The sequence below is a fragment of the Diplotaxodon limnothrissa genome, linkage group LG8 (assembly GCF_057381915.1).
Source record: "Diplotaxodon limnothrissa isolate DT_005_m linkage group LG8, D_limnothrissa_male_GT1.1, whole genome shotgun sequence".
In the NCBI taxonomy this organism is placed as follows: Eukaryota; Metazoa; Chordata; class Actinopteri; order Cichliformes; family Cichlidae; genus Diplotaxodon; species Diplotaxodon limnothrissa.
The window spans coordinates 29077197-29103254 of record NC_140603.1 but is presented as its reverse complement, the minus strand read 5'-3'; the positions used below and the strand labels follow the sequence as shown (position 1 = coordinate 29103254).

At 40.5% G+C, this 26058-nt stretch overlaps 1 protein-coding gene across 1 annotated transcript; it reads right to left on the bottom strand.

Annotated features, from left to right (window-relative positions):
• Positions 1-1418: 1418 nt before the first annotated feature.
• On the bottom strand, positions 1419-2375 carry LOC146627136 (uncharacterized). The gene has a single exon (XM_085361136.1). It carries the CDS (start codon positions 2373-2375, stop codon positions 1419-1421), a length of 957 nt encoding a protein of 318 aa, XP_085217262.1.
• Positions 2376-26058: the final 23683 nt, after the last annotated feature.

Below are 26058 nucleotides of genomic sequence, written 5' to 3'. Positions count from 1 at the left end.
CACTTCATCTAAAACTGGTTTCATGACTATGAGTTCATTGTGCTCAAAGGCATTTACAATCGTCAGATCTCAATCTACTACGGCATTGTTGGAATGTGCTGGATGAGCAACCTGCAAATTTCCAATATTTGTTTATAGCTTGAAGCTGAATAACTCAAGAATGTTTCTGGGGAATTTTGGATCAGTGCCATGAGAAATAAAGTTAGTTTTGTAGGGATAAAAACGACAATAGAAAACTGAAACATTACAACACAAATAAATCACAAAAACACAGTAAACTCAAAATGCTGGGTCAACTGATCCAGAACCATGGCAACTGTACAATGGACTAATTCTTTCAGAAGTGCTGTGATGGTTATTTTGTGTCCATGTGAGATGTGGTTCCCAGCCTGTGTTGATGAATCTAAGAAATCTGAGGTTGTGCACATTTCACAGTTGTTGCTTCAACTTGGTACTGCTCCTTGCATCTGTTCGTTTTGTAGCCAAAGATAACTGTTGTTGTGAAATCGATAAGCTGGTCGGTTTCAGTGATCATAAGGATTTTCTGTGATGCTGCATTTACATCTTCACTTCTACCTAGTGCCCGTGAGCACCGCCAGCAGCCATCTGTGCCAGAGTGACCGAGCCCCAGGCTGAGAGGTCGAGGGCACCCCACCCCCGAAGGGGCCCAAGCGAGCCCCAGGTTCCAGGTCCCGACAAGCACCCACCAGGAGTGAGCCGGTGCGTACCTGGATGCCCATCCCCGCATAGCTTCAGTTCTATATCTCTCACTCATAGGTAGGCTTTAGGCAGGGGCCTAGCCTGGAGACCTCTACTTACAAACCTTTACTGGTTACATGCTCTGGTCAGAATTTGAACCCACAGCCTATTATTCAGAAAACCCTTAGTGTGACTATATATATATATATATATATATATATATATATATATATATATATATATATATATATATATATATATATATATATATATATATATATATATATATATATATATAAATAAATAAATAAATAAATAAATCTTTTTTATTTAATTGTATGTTAAATATGTTAAATATTCACTTTACTGTATAACTGCTTTAGATCCAGATAATTTATTTTTGTAATTATTTTTAATTTCTTTTAACTTTGTCATTCTGTCATTCCACTTTAAGCTTTTTGTTAGAGGTTTTTTTTTATGTTTTTGCCAGTGTAACGTGCAGATTCTGAATTTAGAATTTAGTATAACAGTATTTTGTATAAAGATGAGACAGCCAACATATATTAACACAGCTGATTCTGTATGAAGAGCGTATAAGAACTACAAAATGAGCAGTTAAAAACAGAAACTAAACAAATAACAAATGAACAGCTACGTAAAACAGATGAAACCATCAAGACAACAGAACAGCTCCTGTTTCACCGACAGCAACAGTGTTTCTACAGTGAAACCAGAAGTTTCTCCACTTCCTCTCTCATCATCTGCAGCTCCACAGGGATTATCTTGCATTGGCTCGATGCTTCTTTAACACAGCGGAGAAACTCTGACTCATCCGCCTCCATCTGACTGTGGTTCATCGTTTTCTCCATTGCGTTCACTGCAGCCAGAGTCTTTGCAGTCTGATTAGCGACGCCTTTCACAGCATCACAGGAGGCCATTTGGTCACAAATCTCTTGCACCGTTTTTAGCTCGTCCACCAGCGGTTCGATGCTTTTAATGAAATCTGCTCCAGTTTTCTGCATGGTGACTACTTCTTTCGTTAGCTTTCCATTTCCTTTTCGAACTTTTGTTTTAGAAGGAAAATCGATGGCTTTTCTGACCAGATAAACTGCAGCTTTTGTAGCATGCAAAGCACCAAAACCACCACCAACAGCACCACCTGCTGCACCAATTGACCCGCCAAATGTGCTACCAGTTGCACCACCAGTGGCGAAGCCAACAGTAAACCATAATGAATCACTCACGATCCCATGAGCTTCTATACCCGCTGCTAGAGCTGCAACACCAACTGATCCACCAATAAACCCCGAAAATGCTCCTCCCACCACTCCCCCAAAGACACCGCCTACAAAGCCCACAGTTGCACTTGCTGCACTAACGTTGCCACAAAACTTGGCATAAGTTGCTGCACTAACTGCTCCCAAAGCAGCCCATACACCACCAGTAACACCCCCAAAGACTATACCAATAGCCCCTCCAAACACACCTAACAGAGCCTGGGCCATCTTGTCATCCTCATGCTTTTTATCAACTAGAGCTGCTGCATGCATGAAATGCTCAGAAGCTTGCTGAAGATCATCTTTGCGTTGGCCATAGAGCCTCACAAAAGTCTCCAGACTTGTTCTGAGATTTTTACTGATGTCAGCCGAAGTGTTGAATCTCAATGTGCTCCACATTTTTACGTTTCTGCTGCCGCCCCCCAAAAAACACCTGAAGAAACCTTGGTGAGCAAAGTCGAGAGTTCAGGTCTTTAGAAGTTGTAGAAGATGCGTGAATCGAGGCTTGTCTTTGAAAAGGCCGAGGTTAATATTCTTTTTCTTCCTGCAAGTCAGAAACAAAAAGGATCTGAAACTTATGAGATAAACTATCATCATCTAAAAAGTTCTGTGCAGAAAAAAATGCTTCAACTTGATCTTTTGGGGAATCTAAACTTTTTGGCCTAGACTGGGGAACTCGTCATAGGGGATTTTGAATTCTGATGCCACTGTTAGGTGTTTGCCACAGCTGAGCACTGCCAAGATTCTCTAAAGAATTTCTAAATATTGTTAGCAAACGTAGATTTAAATTAAAAGAAGAAAACTGTACATGTCATTGTTCAGCACCGTCTAAAACCAAATCTATAAGCAATTTTTAAACATAAACACCCAGCAGATGTGGCTGAAACGCTGATGTCATAACACTGGTAATTGATAGTAGAAGTAAAATGAAGACAAACTTTTTCTTGGTAGAAAGTCCATGTTTAGGCAGGTGTGAAGAAATGCTGTAAATAAAGAAAGCTTTCAGAAATATAAATGATTGTTTATTGGCCCCAAATGTATTCTGCAGCAGGACAACGACCCCAAACACACACAGCCAAAGTCATTAAGAACTATCGTCAGTGTAAAGAAGAACAAGGAGTACTGGAAGTGATGGTTTGGCCCCCACAGACAACATCTTAACATCTCAACATCATCGAGTTTGTTTTACATTTCTCTTTTATCCATTCACTGCATTTTGTTGATCGATGAAAATACATGATTAACACTTCCATTTTTGAAAGCACCCTTTGTTTACAGCATGTTTTTCTCACCTGCCTGAAACTATTGCACAGTCCTGTGTATATGGACTGCTTTGCATGCTGTGCCTTCTAATAGGGCATAGCATAAGGGAAGCACGAATATTATAAATACAACTGGTCCCGACACAGAACCCTGTGGAACCCCATAACTAACACTAGTGTGTGAGTAGAACTCCCCATTTATATAAACAAACTGGAATCTAACTTTTTATATATTTATTTTAATATAAAAATTAATATATCTAATATACATTAACAATAATATTGAAGACATTATGATTATTCATCTATGATTAGTAGAGATGTTCAGAGTAAAATACTTCCCACTGAATAGCGTGTTTTTAATGAATGAGACTTGATCTGTGCTGCACATCCGTAGATATCTCTTGTTGACTTTTTGAAAGAGAAGTTTGCCAGTTTAACTCTAGCTGTTATTTCAGCTCTGCACAGGTAGATGGACTGGTTTATCAGTGGCTTCACTTTGATACTGAAACAATCTTAAACAGCTGAAGAATTCAAGAATTCATGCTTTAAAGCACTTTCAGCAGTATGTGCAACTACACATGCTCGCTGCACGATGTGCGGCATTTTTGTTTAAGTTTCCTTCTTTTGGCCAACGCTGTTGTTAACTTCTGTTCACAAACTTCCTTTCCAGATCGTTGTTATAATTTTTTTCTTCTTCTTTTTAATCAATCTAAAAAGGTATGACACTGTACCACAGACTAATGGGACAGGAGTGCAGAGGCTGTCCCTAGGATCCACAGTTCCTAAACATTACACTAATCTCACAAAGCAACCAATAACTGTGGACTCTGAAAACTATATGGTTTAAAACGGGTTTCCTTTGACCGACGCTCTCCAAAATGTCAAAATTAAGGTTGAATCATGCAAGCAGCTCTGAGAGCAGAGGTACCTGTAAAATTATGAATCTTCACATAGCAGGCACTTTTACTTATGTGACGGCTTTTTTTGTGTTAGTGTATGCAAGGAATTAAGTTACGCAAGTGGCAATAAATCTTCAGAATATGTTTTTTCTCAGCTTGGCTTTTGACATATATAATTGCACACAAAGCTGCTATTGGATCACTGAACAAGTTAACTTGATAGTTTTGTGTTAAATTGAGTCAACGAGCTGAAGTGACACATTTTTGTGTGGAAAATAAGTGTACAAAGTATGAACTTGTTATGAATGAGGGATTAAATTTGACGTGCCGCTGACAAGGAAGCCGGAGTTTCAATTCAGTGCTTCTGTAAGTTCATCTGTACTCACTGTCTGTCGGCTGCCCCACTTATTTCAATGAAGCTCTGACTGCTGTCGGCTCAGCGATGCCTAGAAATGCGTCGTTCATATGGAATCAGATAAAGTAACGTATGCAGAGCGTGAGGTTTGTTCAGATGAGGAAGCAGGAAATGGAAGAGTGAAAGCAGGGCCGGGCTGTTACTAAAACAGTCCCAGATGCCTCTAGGGGAAAAAAAATGGGGCGTGTTTCAGCATGCAAAAGTAAAAAGGGGAGAACAGTTGATTGTAAGTGACGTTTAAGCATTAAAAAAAAATAAAAGTGTAAAAGAATATAATGTTAATAAAGAGGTTTATAAGGTGTGTTTTTCAGGAACTGAGTGTCTAAAATCAGTCCAGTCGAGCCAAAGGGGTCCGCCTGACAGCAGAGGATGAAGGTCAAGCTGAAGTCTGCTTTCCATAATAATTCACTTTCTGCTCTTTGTGGAGCTGATTGAGTCGCGGATCATCTTAAGCCTCCAGCTCATGTCCCTGAAGGTAAACAAAGAGCTCTTTAACACTGATTAGTGTCCACTGACACTCTGATCCCAGCTTCAGTTCATTAAAAAGGCAAAACTAGTGCGCAGACACATTTTATAAATGAATACAGGTCTTTGGCTAATTCACTGATCTCCTGCAGAAATGGAAAACGCACAAGACCCAAAATTTAAGGATCAACTGAGTAAAAGCATCTACATACAAAAGGATGAATAAATGCATTCAATGTAAATGTTACCAGATGCTACCAAGGTTAGACTTGATGAGCAGGTGAATGCTTGAGCTTTACAATGATTTTCAAAAATAAGCGTCAGAAATAGTTGTTTTATTTATTGATTTTTTATCTCAGTCCATGTGCATTTTTTCACCTCAGGTTTTTGAACTTTTCCACAATTTTCCAAAATTATTTTAAAAAGCGTGTTAGATGGAGGAGTTGTACAGAGAGATGGCAACAGGCAGGAATGATTTCCTGTGTCGTTCATTATGTTCTATCATATATGTATATTGTTACACTGGAGGATGTTTGTATTATAAAGGTTCATTTTTTGTCCACTCTGTGTACAATGTGAATGAGAGGGAATATCCCTGCCACTGAAGCCCCGCCCACCAGCAAAACAATGTTTATTTTGGAGGATCAGCAAATCAGAAGGAAGTCGAGGAGAGATAACCAAGTAATGTTTTTTTTTCCCCTTTTGACAACTGGGCTGCAGCAAATAGAGACGATTTAAATGATCTTATTTCAGTGGAGTTTTCTTTTCTGATTTGAAATAAATGACGCTGTAAAATTAAGTTATGATTCTTCACACTTTTAATTTTTTAAATGTTTAAACATGGCTCCAAATTTGTTATGTGCCATTGTTCTCTTTCTACTAAAGCTACAGCTCTATAGAGGCTGAATCATGGCAGTCCCTGTTTGTGGCCCTCTCACCATATTGAACTGGAACAGTAATAGTCCCGCCCTTCCACTCCATTCTTTAGCTTTCTGATTACTCAGATATTACTGTGCCTCCTTCTGTGTGAGAATCATCTAAAAACTAAGCACCAAAGGCATCACCGAGGTGAAAACAGTTGCTGGTTCATTGAAACACTGCGTACAGGTAAACATTGCAAACTCAGTGTGACTTTTGGAGGTCTAAGTCATCATTGTTGCAATAACAATATCAGGATATATCATTTATTTATTTTTTATTGTTCTCTGAAGTATTTCAGTCAGTGTACAATAGAGATAACAATTCTAGTATGCATTGAAAACCGTTTACACTTCAAAAAACCAAAGACTTCAGACTTGACTTGGACTTGTACAATAAAGACTCAGAGTCGAGGTTTGGGACTCGAGTCTTGCATCCAGCTGTAACAAACAAAGTTCAAATTTATCGACTTCAACTGAGCAAGTTTTCACTTTACTTGTTTTTATTCATGTTTATTGAAACAGTCCTCTTAAGTGAGTGTGCTCTAATTGTGGAGCATCAATACAGCACAAACCATATAACATAACACAAGTTGTTTTGGGGAGACCATTTGGTGTTTATTGGACGTTAGAACATCAATTTCAGCCGTTAGAGACTTGAGACTTGCAAATAATGACTTGTGAACAGCACTAAAACATCAGATTTTACTCCTAATTTGCAAGAACGTTTTGCTTGGTACCTTAGTTAATAAGCTGCCACACCGACTTTGTCATGGCTCGGGTTCAACTTCTGAGGTTTTAGTCTTCATCAGCAATGAAACAAACATTAATCCTAATAAAACCAAATATGTCGTTTGGGGGATTTTTTGGTTTTATTTTCACATTCGTTATTACCAGTTAGACCTCAGAGAGTTAATATACACTTTAATGTCAACCTAGAACTCTGTCATGAAAAAACAAACAAAGCTGTTGGAAAATGTAAAAATTGCAGCAGGAATGTAAACGGACATTTTTTGCTCACTTCCTGCTCCACAACTTACTAATTGGAATTTACATGGAGGAATGTAATGTAGTCACTGCCGTCCTTTCTCTGCTGTGGCACTCAGGAGAAAGGACCCAAGTGCAGAATTCAAACACGGGGATGAACTGAAGGAGGCTGCTTTACTGCAACTTACACAAAAAAAACACTTAAAAAACCAAACTAAAACCTAGAAACTGGGACCTAAAAGCAAAACACTGGGAAACTAGGGATGGTGAGCTCAGGGAGCCCAACAGGAGAAACCCACACAGCATAAGGAGACGACGCGGCACTAACAGAGAGAAACACAGGGCTAAAATACACTGAGGGATAACGAGGGAATGGACACAGGAGGAGAGCACAGCTGGGACTGATCACACTTGACAAGACAAGGGGAGGCTAGAGACACAGACATGAGACAAGGGACCGTCAAGTAAAATAGCATGAAAACAAAGGGCGCACAGAGAACACCTAAACACTGGAAAAAAAAAAACACCAAAAAACTAGAAAACACTAAAAATTGATAAACACAAAACATAAACATGGAGTCACCAGACATGACAGAAAGAGTTTGATGTGGATGGACCTCAGTCACGCGTTGGTCCCTTAATTGGCACTCAGTGATATGCACTCTGTAGTGTGTTCATTTACTCATTTTGTCATTGCATCACATCCAACAGCTGATCTGCATAAAAAAAGACATATTTTCATGCCAATGGAAAGAAATTCACAAGTTTTTTTTTTGTTTTTTTCATTGGACACATGTGTGACTACCTATCAACAGACATTGTATCGTGCTCTCAGGGACTGACAGGCTGGCTGACCCTTGGACAGTCTTGCCACTTCTTGGTATGGGTCATGTCACTGTACTTGTGTTTCAGACTCTGTCATTTTATTATTCGATTATTCTTGTTCACAGTTTGGGTTTTCTTTAGCTCTTGGTGATTGTAGTCCTTTCCCCCCTTAGTAGTTATCTTGGCGTGTGTCTACATCTCCCCGTGTAACTGCTTTCAGTGTTAGTTCCACGTTTCTTAGTGTTTTAGTTCTCATTTCCAGTGTTTTGTTTCTAGTTGTCATTTTCTGTGTCTAGTTTGGATTTTTGTGAGTTTATGTTTATGAACAATTCTCCCCAGTTACTGCGTTAAGCTTGTGTGTCCTCAGTCTAAGTTTCGGTCTGTGTGTTTCTTGTTTTGTTTTCATAGTCCTTGTCCTAGTATCTAGTTTTTCTTTCCCTTGTTTTATTTTGTCTTTTAGGCCCAACAGTGTTTCCACCAGTTCCCCATCCTGTCATGTTCCTGCCTGTGTATTTTAGTCTTCCCCTGATCGTTGCTGTGTCACACCCTCTCCGTGCTGCGTTTTCTCCTTGTGTTAATGGTGGCTTTCGAGTTCTCTGTTCACAGTTTTGTTTTATAGTTTCCCAGTTTTTTAGTTGGTGCTTATTGCTTCGAGTTTCTAGTTTTGTTTCCTTGTATTCATGTTCGAGTTTTCCCCAGCAAATAAAGCTGCCGCTTTGAGTTTAACTTTTGCTCTATGAGAGTCCTGCATTTGGGTCCTTCCTCCTGCCTGCTGCAGCACACATCATCACAGTGCACACCAAGCTTTGGTACCTTTCTGATTTTGAAGCTTGTCTTTGGTTATTTAGTGGCTTTGTCTACCATTTCAATAGAGTCTGAGGGGTTTTCACACATTGACAAGTTTTAGACGGTAAACAATGTTAGATTTTAAAGCAAAATTGGAAAAAGAAAAATCAGAATCTGATGGACAAGTTTCAAATCTTTTTGTTTTTATTTTCAGGGAAAGACTCTTAACCTGAATCTCTTCAAGGAGAAGAACTCTGTTTATTAATGTCAAACTACCTCTGAGCCTGACCTCTCATTCCCACTCAGGCAGACGTGCTTTCAGTTACATGTGGATTTGTGTGCAGCAGCGACATGTGGCTCTACAGTGAATGCAAACATCTTCACCAGTCAGTTTCCACACAAAGAAAGAGAGGAGAGTTTTGTGAAAAGGCTCCAAGCACTATTTACTATATGTGGAGCAGTTGGAGGGGAGTTTATGGATGCTGCATTGGTGGAGTATGTGGCACTTTGGGGGCAGTTTGTGCAGCAGCTTTCAGCTGATTTTGATGAGACGTTGACGCGGTCGGTGCGACTGTTGGCTTTGTGAGCAGTTTATTTGGGTGAATACTGCTGCATTTTATTTTGAAAACTTTTCTCTTGTTACTGTCAGTTTAAGAGGTAAGCTGTTGTATTTTGGTTTCAGTTCACTCCATATTAATTCAGTTTAATTCTGGCTAATTTGCTTTAAATTGAGTTGAATTTTTTCTATGTTGTGATTTGGTTTTTGAGTGTGTGGGCAAGCTTGTGAAAGGGCATTATTATGCCCATTAGTCCACCTTACCACCGCACCTGACTGTTGTGCAGCCCGTGGAACAAATGATCCTGAATTCACTCTTACTTTTCCTGTTTTGCTTCCACCACAATAAAATCACACTTCATGCAGAGCTTGCTGTCTCTCTCTCTCTTTCTCTCAGTTTCCCGTCTAAAAATCAGTTTTCTACATTATTCGCTTGCTTGTTACGCACAAGTCTACCGTTGTTTACAGGCTGTCGGCCGATGTTTTTTTCCTTTTACTTACTTCCGAAAAGAAAACCTCATTTCTGCTGTTTAATAGGTTACTGAACAAATTTAAACTTTTTAAAATTATGCAAAATTGCAAAAGGCTCAGCTGTGTCTCTAATAAAACCTCTGTAACTTTGCTCTGCTTCACTTCAGCAGCATCAGGTAATGTTCATGTGTTGATTAATGGTTTTCTTTCATTTTTGATCTACTGCAGAATATTTTAAGGCCATCTGCTATAAAATCAGGCCAGGAAAGTCGCCTTCATGTTTTTCTGTGTTTTATCCTGTTACTTTGACACAAAAGCATCTGCTGTGATGCTCACACCTTTGATAAAGTCTCGCAAGTGTCAGCTTTCTTTTTATAGAAATAAAGATATGGAAATGTACTGATACGCGATCAGAATTACAATATTTTTGACTGTCTGAGGCAAAATTGACCCGATTCAAATCGAATTGAATTGGATCGAATCGATTGGAAACCTTGTGAATCGAAATCGAATCGATTCTAGAAATCAGTGACGATACCCAGCCCTAGTGATCAGGGGGAGTGGAAACACATGAGGAAGCAGCAGACACAAATGAGCCTAACGACGTTACAGCCGAAGGGAACCTAAAAACAATGATAACGACACAACAGACTTTTACAGAACATAAAACAGGAAACACTCAGAACATACAATAATCAAAGAATAAAACTAAAATACACAAAACACTGAGTTGCAGATCCAGTACTGTAACAATAAAATTATATAGCCTTCCTGCTGCTGCGGAGTCGGGGCGGTCTGCCTCCCCCCACCGCAGGGAAAAGGGAAACACCACCTGGGTCTGGGTGCAGTTCCCCCCTCCAGGGGCGGGGGCACCTAGACCCGGTTTGTAGAGTACGCTTGGGGAGTGTGATCATGTGTACAACGTCTCTTTATGTCTGTCTCCACGTTGGTTGAGTGTGGAGTAAGTGCATATGAGAGCATGAGGGTGGGAATGGATGTTTGTATCTGTGTGTGCCTGTATGTCTGTGTCTATATGTCAGGTTGGGTGTCAGGCGCCACCTCTCTGGGGACATCTCAGGCCCTCCAAGGTTTGGAGGCCTATCTCCACCACCACTTCCCCTGCCAGTGGCGGACCCCCTCAGACATCGGTGCGTTGGTGGTTCTTTGTGTCCGGGGATGGGCGTCCAGGTACACACCGGCTCACTCCTTGGCGGCCGCTTATCGGGGCCTGGAGCCTGGGGCTCGCTCGGGCCACTTCGGAGGTGGGGTGCCCCCGGCCTCTCGGCCTGGGGCTCGGTCACTCAGGCGCAGCTGGCTGTCGGCGGAGCTCACGGGCGCGTCACTGCAACTCCCCCTGGCTTCTGCTCCGCGGCTGCTGAGTGAGCCCTCATCTGGGACTCTCCTCAGCTCTTTCCGGGACAGTGGCGCGGCTGCCCCTCTGTTGGTCTTCCTTGGTCTCTTGTGTTCTGGGGGCCTCTGGATGTCTGGAGTTTTGATCTCCTCCATACCTGCTTCATGCCCTGGAGGACGGGGCTGTGGCCCCCCCACACCCTCTAGCAGATTATTACATGAAGGAACCTTTTAAAAAACAAAAAACAAGCGCGTCCATGCTCACAGGTGTACACACGGGTGATCACACCCACAAACTACACCCTTTTTGGCTCCTACCTCAAAGCACACTGTGTTCTGTTGATCTTATGTGCTGCACAATAATGTTTAACATTTAGTATTTACTGTCATATTCCCATATATCATTGTGATGTTGTTTATTCTATTACTCTTGTTCTCTTCTGCTTGCTTTCTTTTTTCTTTCTCAGCAGGTGATCCAGGTGATTGATATATGCATTTTTTTTTTCTCTGCCCGTTCTGTTGGTTTTTGTCTTTTGCCCTTCTCCCCCGTCCCTCTTCTCAGCTGTTTCTCTTTCCCTCTTTCTTTCTCCCCTTCTTTCCCCCAGTCAAGTCTGTCCCGTATTCAGTAAGTGAAAATAAAATAAACAATAAAAGGTGAATCAAATGGACCATTACGGCAAGGCTGGGATGGTCAGTTTGGTAAAGTAAATCCGTTGGGCATCTTTCTTTGCCTTCAGACAACAATTCTGATGGCAAAAGAGCCAAACGGGACAGGCAAAAAAAAACAAAAAAAAAAAACAAAAAAAAAAACAAAAAAACAATAAAATTATATTAGTACATAGAAATACAAACCTTTTTTTATTTCTTATAAATCTTCTTGGGTTTAATCAGTTAAGTAGAACATGAGCTGAGAAAACTCTGTTTTCTGTTGCTTCCGTTGTAGAGGGTGACTTGAGTATAGAAGAGGTTACAGTGGGAGAAACTTTAAGTCCATCACAGTACAGCAAACTAACCTGTTCATCCTGCATTAACCTGCAGTAGTTTCCTGAATATTTTCGTTGAACCTTTGAGGGCTTACATCTAAGCTTTATATTTCCAGTTTATCAATCGCCACTGAGCAGTCCTTATCTTTAAATCGAAGCGCTCTTCTTCCTGGTCTGTCATGCCTTTCTTATCTTTCTCCATCTCTGAGTGAAGTTCACTGTTTCTTTTCTCTTCCTGTAAAATACAGCAGCTGCACCTTTAGCTAACAACACACTGTGTGACAGACTGCACACAAACAGGTTGTGTGTTTGCTAATGTGTCTCAAGCTGATAAAAAGGTTGCATTTCAAATAACTTGAGATTTAAAAAATATCACTCCCTTCATGCCAAAGTACCGCAACTTATGGACCCCTGCAGTCCTTAAATATTGATAAATAACCCCCCGGCCCACTTTAACCCCTGACTGTGGTACAGCAGTCCCTCGTTTATCGCGGGAGTTACGCTCCCGCTCGGTGAAATCCGCAAAGTAGCCGACTTCATTTTTTACAATTATTATTATTAACCATTTTAAGGCTGTAAAACCCCTCACTGCACACTTTATACACTTTTCTCAGACAGGCAGGAACATTTACACACTTTTCTCTCTTGTTTACACACCCTCAGTCAAACCTTCGTAGAAAAATAAGTCCACTATTATAGAATGAAACCAAAGATCAAACCCTGTTTTCAGGTCCAGAACATGAGAATAGAGCAGCTGTGAGAGAATTCAACATTAATGAATCAATGGTACTGAAGTGGAGGAAGCAAGAAGAATGAGTTGAGTAAAGTTTGACTTATCTGAATGTTTTGTTTCGCTTAATGAGCCGTATAGTCTGGGAAATACGGTAACTTCTACCTTCCTTTAGCATGTCCAGAAGTCCAATTTTTTTGTGCGATGGTTATCATCATCCTCTGCCTTCTGGGTGCTACTGCAGGTGCCTTTGACAGTGCAAAACGTTTCCTCGACATTGTTGTGTTTGTTGGGGGGAAAACTTACAAACATACAGTGCAGCACTTCAGAGTCACACTGCTAGCAATCAAAGATTTATCTAAATTTGACAAACTGAACACATTCTGTACTGGACAGGAGACACGGCACAAGATTGATTGACAATGTTCTACAGCCAATCAGGACGGAGAACACAACGTGCTGTAAAAACAAAAAGCATGCAAAACTGCACCGAAAAAAAAAAATCAGCCAAGCAGCGAGGCAGCGAAAGGTGAACCGTGTTAAAGCGAAGGACCACTGTATACAGTTTTGCCTCTTTTATCTCTTTTTACCTGATGGACATTATGAACAATGCTGGGCATCCTCTGCACACGGCCATAAACAATCAGAAGAGTCTGTTCAGTGACAGGTTGCTTCTCCCCAAGACAAGAACTAACAGACTTAAAAACTCCTTTGTCCCACACGCCATCAGACTGTTTAACTCCTCTCTGGAGGGGAGAGGGAGGGGAAACAGGAGGACAAAGGAGGGGGGAACAACTAAGCTGTAGTGCCTCTTCACCTCACTGTACAATACCTTGTGCAATACTTTTTGTAAATAGTCAACAGTGCAATAGACTCAATACTTGAAATGTGCAATTCACTTGTATTTTTATTTTTTATTCCTATTTATTCTATTTATCCCCTTTGTATATTTTATTTATATTTGTCTCTGTATTTATATATGTGTGTGTGTGTGTGTGTGTATATATATATATATATATATATATATATATATATATATATATATATATAACAATTCTGTAACTGTAACTTCGGTCGTTGCTGTGCTTTTTGTACATAGCTTGTACTCACTACAGCCTGTACATACTTATAGTTATAGAATATTCACAACATACTTCATACCGTGTACATTATAACATACCATAATAGACCCATTTCTGTAATATACTCACATATCTATATTATTGCTAATATATATTGTAATATACCTATATCACTAAAGCACTTCTGGATGGATGCAAACTGCATTTCGTTGCCCTGTACCTGTGCATGTGCAATGACAATAAAGTTGAATTCTATTCTATTCTATTCTATTTTGGAAGTCGAATTTCCCAGAGGAACCCACCCGAGGGATTAATAAAGTTCTATCTTATCTTATCTTACCTGGTGATTAATACACAAACAGGATTCCCTTTGATGTTTTACTGTTTAGGCGCAAATCAGTTTGATGTTTGAAGGTTCGTAGTGACTTGAATAACTAACTAATAACTAGCCTCAAATACCTTAAACTAAAAGTAACAAGCCTGTTCTGAAAATGTAAGGAGTAGAAAGTAGATATTTGATTTAAAATGTAGGGAGTAAATCAAAAAGTTGTCAGAAAAAAACAACTCAAGTACCGTTACCTGAAAATTCTACTTAAGCACAGTAACAAAGTACCTGTGCTTGGTTTTTGGTAATATTTAGTTACTATGTTCTGTGATCCCTTTCTGATTTCCCAGTCGTGTCTCCATGTTGAGCTTGTCCTGGCCTTCTCTGATTTCCCATGTAGTTGTGTCAAGTTCAGTTACTTTATACTTGTTTCTAGTTTCCTCCCTGTTTAGGTTCTAGGTTTTTGTTTAGGCCCCATATCCAATCAGCCAGTCGATCCCACTGTTGACACAAAGCTCGAGGTGCACACCACCAGGTATTCATGAATATTTTTATTTTATCCCTTTACAAACAATTTAAACAACAGAGACGAGTTACTTATCTGATATGTTAACCAAACAAATTCAGAGCAGTGTGTGAAACCTTCTGCTGTACATCAACATGTGGTATGTCTTTGGAGCTCTATTAACAAACTATGTAGCCTTTCAGTAAGTAAGGTCAGCTTGACAGAGAGACATTTCCATTACATTTGGTGCATTCTTCACAAAATGAACTACACTTGCACAGAAATAGTGAAAGTAATGTTTGAGGTTGGGGAGTGTTCAGAGGAGGAGGGCGGGCCTGTTGCTGTGAAACTGTGCCACTTCCACATGATTACAACGAGACAAATAAGGAAACATCAGACAAGCCTCTTTGTAAAAAGAAGCAGAGGTGTAATGAGCAAAAGTTAACCAGAAATCATTTTACATTTAAAAAGTGTAAAAATATCATTATAGATTTAATTTATAGCTTTATTTGTATAAAGCTATAAATTAAATCTTTATAGCAGTCACTTTATAGCAGTGACCTTCTGACCCATGAACCTTCCAGATCCCTCAGGTCATCTGGATCCGTTTTTTTATCAGTTCCCAGAGTCAGAACCAGACACAGAGAAGCTGCATTCAGCTTTTATGCTCCTTATATCTGGAACAAACTCCCAGAAAGCTTCAGATCAGCTGAAACACTCAGTTTATTTAAATCCAGGTTGAAGACTCACCTGTTCTCAGCTGCATTTGAATAAAAACACAAAATCCACACTTTTAAGCTTAAATCTCAAAACTTATATTTTAACTACTGATTTTATCTACTGTTTTTTTTTATCAATTTTAAATCATGCTTTTTATTGTTTTTGTTTTTTAATGTCTCTGTAAAGCACTTTGAATCACCTTGTTGTTGAATTGTGCAATATAAATAAACTTGCCTTGCCTTCATCTTTGAACAGTATCTGAGAGGGCAGGGATTTCCCCTCTCTGTGGGGGTAACAAGCATCATAAAGAGCACAAAGTAGAAAGAACAACAGTAGTTAAACAACATTACACAGAAATCTGACAGCAGTTGTTAAAGCATCCCCAAATCCCACTGACATGTTTAACAAGAAAAGGGTTGAGTTTCGATATTGTAGCATTTTGGAAAAATTAATGAATCAAAAAGAGAATTTAGGAACTCAGAAAAAAAATCAACTAAATATAAACACTAAATGTTCAGAGCTGCTGTTTCACCGACAGCCTCAGAGTTTCTCCACTCCCTCGCTCATCCTCTGCAGCTCTTCTGGGATTGGTGCTTCTTAAAAACAGGAGAGGAACTCTGACCGTTTGCCGTCCACTGACCGTTCGTCACACACTTCTCCATCCCTGTCACAGCAGTCAGAATCTTTGCACCCTAATCCACGACGTCTTTCACAGCATCGCTGGAGAACATGTTGTTGACAGTCTTTTCTATTGTTTTCAACTCTTTTACAAGTGTTTGGAAGCTTTTGTCTCCCCTAGCGTTCCTCATCATTTCTGCTTTTCGATTTTTCTTATAATTATATTTGATTAAACTTCTGCTTAAACGAACTGTGGCTCTCGTTGCATACAAAGCCCCAAATCCTCCACCTATAGCACCACCTGCTGCACCTACTTGCCGACCAAAACAGCGGCCGATTCCGTGACCGATTGCCCAGCCAACAGTGAAACATAACACTTCGCCAAAAAAGCCATAATCTTCTCTATCTTTTACTAAAGCTGCCGCATTCACCGACCCACTAACTGCACCGGTAAACGCTCCTCCGACTACTCCCCCAAATACGCTGCTCACAAAGCCAACCGTTGCACTAACTGTATCAACATCTCCACAAAGTTTGGAGTAAATCATTGCGCAAACCGCTCCCAAAGTGGCACATGTTGCACCAATGATGCCTCCAAAAGTTCCACTAAAAGTGCCTCCAAACCAAACAAACGGAGCTTGGACCACCTCGTTCCGAGAACCCTCCAGATTTGCATCATCTGCAGCAGCTGCCTGTACAAAGCACTTAGAATCTCGCCCAAGGCCATCTTCAAGTTGGTCGTACAGCCTCCTAAATCTCTCCAAACGTGCTTTGCCATTTTCATCCAGGTCAGTTGAAGCCGTGAATCCAAATGTGGCCCAAAACATTTCCATTTTTATGTGTGCGCTGCACAATAATCCACCTCAAGCTAAATATAAAGTCAACTGCTGTTTAGAAGAAGATAAATAAATCAAGTTCTTGTCCTTGAAGTGGCCGATGTTAGTATTTTCCTCCCTGCAAAGAAAAATAACAGGACGTGAAACCAGATGATTCACGTCTTTTTAAACTCTTTTTAATGAACCCCTAACACCTTTTTTGTTTTGTTTTTTAATTTTGCACTGCCTTAAAATTCAGTATTTTGTGCTGTGAAAACACAAAATTGTAAAAGTTAGCCAATAGCCCACCTGTTAGCTGGAGACGTCGTAATGAGAAAATGATCATGTCGTGCCTTTTTTCCACTAGCACCTGCTTGGCTCGACTTTACTCTGCTTGGTTTTGCTTGTTTTCCAATACAACCGAGTCACACCTCAGTCTGGGTGGGGTTGTTATAGCGAGGCAGCCTGAAAGAGCTGTGATGTCATTTGCCTGCCGCACAAACACAACACAAAAATGAAGGATATGGAGGTGATGGTATACCTGCTCCTCAGTGTCGGACCACCGTGTTGGTTTGTGCGTGCCCACTTCTCTCGTTTCAAAAATAGGGTTTGATTCTTCGCGAACGGGTTGCTTTCATGACTTAGCCAGTGATTGTCACTCCCTGGCCAATCGGTGACTTTCCATCTGCTGACATCACATTTTTGACCCAACTCAGCTCACTTGGAACCCTGGGAAAGTAGGTACAAAAAAGTACCTGGTAAACTCTATGGAAAACTCTAAAAACCTATTAGAGTTTGGTCGAGGCAAAAAGGTGCTAGTGGAAAAGGGGCAATCGTCAGGGGTCCCCAGAGTTTGGATGACTCAGCCATGACTGTCTCAAACAATCTCATTCATTGTTTATGAAATCTACAGTCTAATAAATGAAGAGGGGAGATTTGAATACATTCTGAAGTGACTAGATTTTATTCAACCACATAAATTTGATCAGTCAGATGAAGAGTGATAAAACAAACCTGTTTTTTTCAGGAAGGTTGTTTTTTTATCACCCTTCATCTGACTGATTAAATTTGTACAACAGCCTTGTCACATTTCAAATCAGTTATCTTTGCATCTTCTGTTTTTCCCAAATGCTTGACAACCTTTTAAGTTGCTATTGAAATGTTTGACATTAAATTCATGTGGTAACATAACACTGCACATAACAATACGTTCCCACAGCACTTTCTGTGCATATGCATGTCTTCTAGTGTATTGTATCGTACGTAGTAAACATTTGTACATGGTATAAATTAATTATGAATAATAATAAGGACAAAAAAAAAAACCTGACCTCTATCCCAAACCCTGACCCCCGTGTCGTTACCCAGCCTTAAACAAAATGACATATTCTCACAGGTTATATTTAGGGTCATGATGACTTAGATTAATTTTGAGGCTCATCCATACTCACTGTTATCTGTCTTTCGATGCCTCAACGATGCTTTTGGTTCTTTCTTCTTGAAACAGACAGCACTTTCACAGAAGTGGGTAAAAGAGAATATTAGGCTGGGGTTAGTTCAGAGAAGGAATCAGGAAGTCAAGGATCGGAGTAAGAGGGAAGGGCTGCTGGTATGAAGCTATGTTCCTGTTCTATATGAATAAATTACAGATGATTGGGAACGCCTGACAAGAGCTTGACTTTGAAATGTAGCCTGTTCGGTATGCTGAAGGAAACAGTGCCAAAGTTAAGATAAAGGCGGACTCTAAGTCACAGCATGCAAAAAACTAAAACTAAATATGTGAAGATATAATTATACATGACTGCGTCATCAATGCAAGGTGTGAAAGTTCAGTGTGGCCTCTGGAGAAAAAAAACTTTATATAATTTGCATATAAACTCATCTTGTTATTTCTGATCTTTGGCCATCTTTTTCAGTTTTTTCTTCTCTAACAGAAACTTCACAGTAAAAGCCTGAACAAACAAATGCGTATGAAAGGATCCAGATGTGTAAACGATATGAAACGTTGGCCTTTCAAATCCAGATGAGAAAACTACCAAGTTAAAGCAGTCTATGATTTAGCCAACACTTTATACAGCTGTGTTTCCTTTTTTATTTTCACTGTGACCCTGAAAAAGGACTCTTTGTGTTAACCATTAGTAGTTGCAGGAACTAAATGGCGGTAAATCAAAAGGGGGATCAGTAAAAATAGAAGCTGAGTCCACAAGTGAGGTAGAGACAGAACTAGATAAACAAGTCCAACATGGAGGCCCCACCTTTCAACTTACGGGATCTGTTGCTAACATGTTGGTGCAGATACCGCAGCACACCTTCAGGGGTCTGATGGAGTCCATGACTCGACAGGTCCGGGCTGTTCTGGCAGCAAAAAGGACCTGGACAGCACTGTAACTGTGCAAATTGTTGACAAGTTTTGCATTTTTCTGTTTCATTTTGAATGTTTGTTTGTTTTCAGTTGATTTTCTTACCAGAGTAGGTGTGACTGTAATTTCAGTCTTTATACGTGGTGTAATATGTAGGGCAAAGGCAACGTTGATAGTAGATAATAAAATACAAAAAAGAACTTTTTTCATCATGGGGAAGTCTGCAGACTTGACAGTTGTTCAGATGATGTGAATAAGCCACAGAAGGGCGCAGCTGAAAAGGCTTGCTGTATTTGTCTTGGCCCCTGGGTCTTGAATTTCTCCGTGGATTTGTGATACCGTTTGTTTTGAAGACATTTGTTTCTCTCGTTTTGTTACATCAGTGTTAATGTTCCTGTTTCCCTTGATTTATTATATCTTCCAGGGTTATGTTCGAGTTGGGTTGTGTGTCTGTAGTGCCTTGTTTGCTCTAAGCTAAATATGGTTCGGTATTTCCCTTTTGTGATCCTATTCTGTTCGTTTAGTCTTGTCTCCATGTCTGTATTATGTCTCTGTCAGTCTCAGATGTTTGAGTCTCTGTCTTGGTTATTTCCAGTTTTATTTTGATGGTCTCTTGTGATTTCTATCTAGTTTGACTTCCCTGTCTTGTTATCTCTGATTTGTTCCAGCTGTGCTGTCTGCTGTTTCCACTCCCCTCTTTATCCGGTGTGTATTTATTCTCTGAATCTCCTCTTGTCCTTTGTCACATCCTTACTCAACGCCGTGTGCTCCTCTGTTCTGTCGCGTTCCCTAGACTCCTAGTTTTATATTCCTGGCTCCAGCCCTGCCCTATTTTTGTATTTTGGAAAGTCTTCAGCATTAGAACTGCCTTTTTTTCACATTCTGTCTCCTGAGTCGTGCATTTTGAGTCCGTATCTTGCCTGCCACACAGTGCTTTAAGACAGTACTGAAGCTTATTAATGGAAAGTTGGGGATTACCAAAGGGAAAAGTAGGACTCTAAGGAAAAGTTGAGTCAAGATCTCAGCAGAGCTTCACAAGCAGCAGACTGAGGCTTGTGTTAGAGCATCAGGGGCCACCTCACTGTCCCCTTACTGATATCAAACCACCTCTGAATAATAGCATAACAGTCTTCTTCAGATCAAGGTAAAGTTTTCATTTTATTTAGTTCTAAAGTCTGGAGGAAGACTGGAGACAGACTGAATCCAAGGTGCGTGAAGTCCAGTGTAAATGTTCCACAATCTGTGAGACTTTGGGCCATCTGTCATCTGCTGGTGTGGGTTGGTCCACTGTGTTTTATCAAGTCCAAAGTCAACACCGTGTCTAGGAAGATATTTTAGAGCACTTTGTGGTTCCGTTTGCTGATAACTTGTCTGGCAGGACTTAGCGCCTCCATATATTGTCGAATAACTAGAAAACTGTTTGCTGACTGTTGTCAGACTGGACCTGGAAGATTAGAAACAGCCAACCTTAAAATACAGACATGGTCTTCATAAGTTGGACGTTTGAGAAATCAGTTTTACCCCGGTTCTTTTATTCGTCGAAACTTCCAGAGACGGCACCGGGACTCAGTAGTCATTTCACAAAACCTTTATTCATCTTCATTTAAGCATGCACTTCTAGAAGGGAAGACGAGGCCGGTGTCCCTCTCCAAATCTTCACCCCTTTGTTAGTTACAGCCAGCTTTATAGAGGCGTCCCCATCATAAAACCCCCCACGGTGTGCTGCAAACTCTCTGTGTCTATGTGCACGAGCACATGAATGCCTACATGTGCGCATTCCCGCGTGTCTATGTGAGTGCTCGTGTGTGACTGTGTATGCATACCTGTGTGTATGTATGAGTGCACATGAGTGAGTGTGCGTGTGGATGTGTGTGCGTGACAGTTAAAACACTGTGGGTGTAGGTGACTCCCTAGGTCATAAAACCCATCTCTCTTCCAGACGACAGTTATCCAGTTACAAATGTTGAGACCCCCACCCAAACATCCTCTGGGGAAATTCCACTCAGCATTAACTCCTCTCTGTTTTACTCTCACAGTTCAAGTGGGGGAGGGGTCTCCTACAATCTACTCCTAAGTTCACGACACAGTGAGGCCTTTATTATATTGAGGGCAGTGTTTCTACAATAGTTCTACATTCTATGTTAACACATTTCTAAACCCTAAAATCAGCTAAACATTCTACAATTACATATCCTTTTTTGATGGATTCTAATAACTTGATGCCTGGATTTCAGATTTTTCCTAACCTATAAACCACCATCATTCAAAGTAAAGCAAAAAAGGGGGATTTACACAATATATGAGTAAATGTGAAAGTTTGCCTTTTTAATTGAATTGTGAAATAAATAAACTTTTCATGGTTTTCCAAATTCTTTTGTACTATGTATGAACTAGTAAAGCACCTTCAGATGACTCTAGCCACATAAATACCAGCATGTTTAGAGGCTTACACCTTCTCTTTGTTAATCTTCTTCATTACGCTCGGCTTCCCTTCATAATTCATTAAACTTTCATCTAATCTAAATGAAAGTTGATCCGACCTCATCACACCGCAGCTCAGGTTTAACCGAGCGCATATTTGGTTAGTGTTTAAACTAATCTGAGACCTTTATTTGTCCAGAGGGAAGGCTCCAGAATCAACAAGATTAAAGCGGTTCCTCTCATCGTTACACGGTAATACATTTATCATTCATTATTAAGGATGAGCTGCCCGAGTCAAATAAATGAGGCGCCGACACTCGTCGTTTATAAGAGGGTCACCTTTATTGTCACAAAAACACAACAGGATGTACAAAAGCAGCAACCTTTTTCATTCGGTTGGTTTTTCTCACACGAAGCAGCAACTTTTAGCTTCCACACACAAAGTTGCGCAGTGTTTTTGCACTGTTTAGTTGGTCTTTAGTTATACTGACTTTGTAGTAGTTTATCATTCTTCTTCACGATTCACAAACAACACTTACCCCACACAGCAAGCACCACTCATCATTTAGTTGATATACAATATCGTTCATTTCTCTGAAGGTATAATAGTCGTGTTTTTTCTTTTCTTTTTTTTTTCTCTGGGGGCTTTACTTTGCCATTTGGAACATAATACAAAAATCTAAGTAACTGTACAATTTTTGTTTTACTCTATCATACACTCACAAGTATACACAGAATTTTTGACAAGAAAATGAGACCTCTGTTGACCCAGCGTGCAGATTTCCAGGAATGTATACAGTATGCATGCCATTTTGGAGAGTTTTTTCCTCTTTTTTTAATTCCTTCTATAAAAGTTTCACATAAAATCCATTTTGTTATATATTATCTGGGTTTATATACATGATTTGAACACCCACAAATGGTTTGAACAATCACACATTCATCAAGAAACCATCGATAAACAGTTTGAATTGTATCATCTGTGTAGTGTACGCACACTATTGGTTATAGTAGAGGAAAACAGCTACAAAATGAGGCCATCCTATCAGAGAGGTGATTGTTTCATGTGCTTTCTATACATGTTCCTGCCCGCCGCGAGCATCTGGCGCCTCTCCTGGTCTCTACGATACAATGTGTTAATGGTTTGTTTCATGGTTAGCAGAAAAAATAAAGAAATCTTTAACGCAGAAAAATAAAAATTTACAGAATAAATGTGTTAAACGTGCGTATGAATCCTCTTCAAGTATAAAAATACAAAAAAAGCTTGATTATATAAAACATAGATGACACTTTTTTCTTTTTTACATGTTCTCTCCCAAATTTAAACTAAATGATTGTTAATATACATACAATATATCTGAAGTGGTTTAGGTTATACTTTAACTGCGTGCTAGCTTTTAATGCTATTTCTGACACTACTAATACATTCCATAAATGTATTAACTATATAATAAAATGTCTGCTTGTAATTTACTGTGTGCCGGTGGTATAAATACACAGTCAGTGTCAGATTTCCCTCCAGCAAGATGTCACGCACCGCGTCGAGCACCGGGTGCGCGCAGGATTATTTATCTTGTCACTTTAGATTCGGTTTACATGAAACCTTTCGTCTCAGCTCGCTGCATTTCTGCGCTTTAATCCAAACTCGACTTGTCACATTCATTAAAACTTTTATAACACACCGATTTGGGAACGGGTTAAACTCTGACAACACACGTGTTGCAGACAAAAGGTAAGGGTAACACGATTCGCTGTGTCCCAGTTTCACACTTTCACACACCTGCGAAGAGGAGAGTTTATTTTAGTAATGATCATCATTTTCATCATTTTATTTTTGACTGGAGTTGCAAATATTTCGCATTGTTTATTTTACAAATGGGAGTGAATGAGTGGGAGTGGCTAAAGTCACTGGGCGTGTGACTTAGAAAAGGGGGCGTGGTTAGAGAGGATAAAACTCGCAGTATGCATGACTAGTTAAATAGTAAAAGTTTAAAAAAGTAGTAAAAGTTTGTTTGTTATGCATCACTTTGTAGCTAACTGTTGGTCACTCATCGTGGACGTTCCAAGCTCCGGCTAGGCACCCAAATCTATCCTCCCTCACTGAAAGCTCTGACATTTTTATGGTTCTGTTGCTGTGTTACTGCTTATCATATGCATTTCGGCATAGTCACAAATTTTAGTTTTTTTTGCCCTGTCTTTTTAAGCTTTGTTTGTATATTCTTGTTCAAAAATCCCCCAAAGCAGCATTTTTTTACTGAGCGTAAAAGTTATTTTTTAAAGTAGCTGAGCCGGTGCGAAGCTGGGACACAGGTATTGTGTTTAGCTGTTAGTTATGGTAAAAGATGGATTTGCGACATACATGTTAGAGGTGAAATCCTCGCACTGCTTCACAACGCAGGTCTGGAGCCGATGGAAAAACCTCCAAATGTGCAGAATAAATTTTACCCTTTTAATTTGGCTCCTTAATGTGAAAACGACCTCTACAGCAGCCGAGAGAGTCAGACAAATTACGCTAATGACAAAATGTCACACCTTCAAGGTCTGAGCTAGGATTTAGGAGTCCAAAACCAGAACGATCCGAGTACTCACTCCTCACGTTATTAGTCCAGCTGAGGCCTGAGAGACCTGAGAAGCAGACAGAGAATGAAAAAAGGCAAAGCAAGGAGAGAGAGGAGGAAGAAAGGAGACTGGCTCACGGACCAAAATGATGTGCGAAAAAGCAGCGAGGGGAAAACGTCAGCGAAACTGATGGTGATGTGGTGATGATGATCGCCCAGATCAATGAGCGGCGTTTCTGCTGTAGCGGTGACAAAAGCTCAGCACTGCCCCAAAAAAGCAAGCAGAGAGGGAAGATTCGGGAGCAAAGGAAGAAAAAATTAGAATGGAAACGAGAAGCGGTGAAAGGGAAGGGAAAAAAGAAAAAAAGACAAAAATCAAATTTTACAAACAGACAAATGTATTTCAAGTTTCTGTTAAATCATCCATGATTTATGATCTCCTCCACCGCCCCTTCCCCCTCCCTGTCCCCCTCCTGCGCTACCACTACTTTCCGCTTCGATGTGATTGGCCGCCGGGGACGTCAGGTTTTTGGTGCATCGGCGTGACAGCCCTCGTGCTTGTGGGTAGACTAGAGAGAAGAGTGCGAAGCTGTCGCTGGGCTGCAGACGGGCAGAAATGATCACAGAGCTGCTGCTGTCAGAGACGAGGGACAGAAAATCTGCCCTTATTCAGCTCTTCTTCCTCTTCTGTGTGTGACGCAGTGACAGGAGGAAGAGGAAACGGGAGTGGAAGGAGGATGAAAAGGAGACGAGGAGAGAAAACAAGAAGACGACAAATGACGAGGGGTGACAAGGAAAGGAGGAATGAGATTATGACACAAGGAAACAAATGCATCAGACAAGAAGGACAGGGAGGAAGAAGACAGGATGAGCAGAGAAGCTAAAAAAGGAGAGGAGAATAAACAGCAAGGGGAGACAAGAGTAGGAAACATTGAGAGGAGAAAAGGAGAGGTAGCCAGGGATGAGGAAAGAAGACGAGGAAGAAAGAGATGTAAAAGGCAAGGAAAGAGGAAGTGGGGACAAGAAAAAAGGAAAGATGAGAAGTACAAAATAGAGGAAACAAGAACGGCAAGATCAAATGAGGAATGAGGGAGAGAAATCTAAAGGAAGGAAACAAAAAGAAGAGATAAGGGAGAAAGGCATGAGTGAGAATAAAGATAGGAAGGGAAAGGAAGGAAAGGATAAGGAAACATGGGAATGAGGCCGATGGAATAACAGGTTAAAACAGATTGAGAAAAGATGGAAGAAAAGGAAAGCAGAGAGAAGAATGGGAATGGAAGGAGGAAGCAGAGGTGGAAATGAGTGGGAATGAGGAAATGAAAAATGAAGAAGATACGAAGGGGAGATAAGGAAAGAGGAGAAGAAATCATGAGGGAGATGAAGAAGGGATGGATAAGGATAGGAACGACTGGACGAAGAAAAAAGGGATGAAAGGAAACGTAATGAAGAGAGTAGAACAGTGGAAAAAGAAAAGGAGACAGGCAGAGGAGACGAGGAAAGGAACGTGACGTAGGAGGAAAGATAAGGTGTAGCAGAAGCAAGTTTTCCTCTGACCACAGCTCGGTATTAGCCGGGGCTCTGGGGTGTTCCTGAGAAAACATTTATGTTTCTGACCTGCTCTCACTTTAAACACCTCGCCTTCAGCAGCAGCAGCAGCCTCTGCAGCTCCTCTGTGTGCCAAATAAATAAACCAAGTGGAAAAACAACCAGCGGCTGGCCGTCCCCCGGCCCCCTCTGCTGCCACTGCTAATGAACGGCTCTGCACATGAGTGGGCTACAGATTTTCCCTCCCATTACACCTCTATGAGCCACACACGGCCCGAAACGGTCTGTCCATCCAAATGTTCGGCCGGCCGAAAGACAAACAAGTTACGTTCAGGAAGATTGACGATGGAGATGGTTTACCGCACTGGGTGTGTAAAGAGAAATTTGATGCATGTGCCAAGAACGTCGTCGCGACTCTTGTTTACCTGATGGATGGGTACTCGGTGCGTACTTGAGTAGCAGCAAACTTAAAGGACTTCTGGTG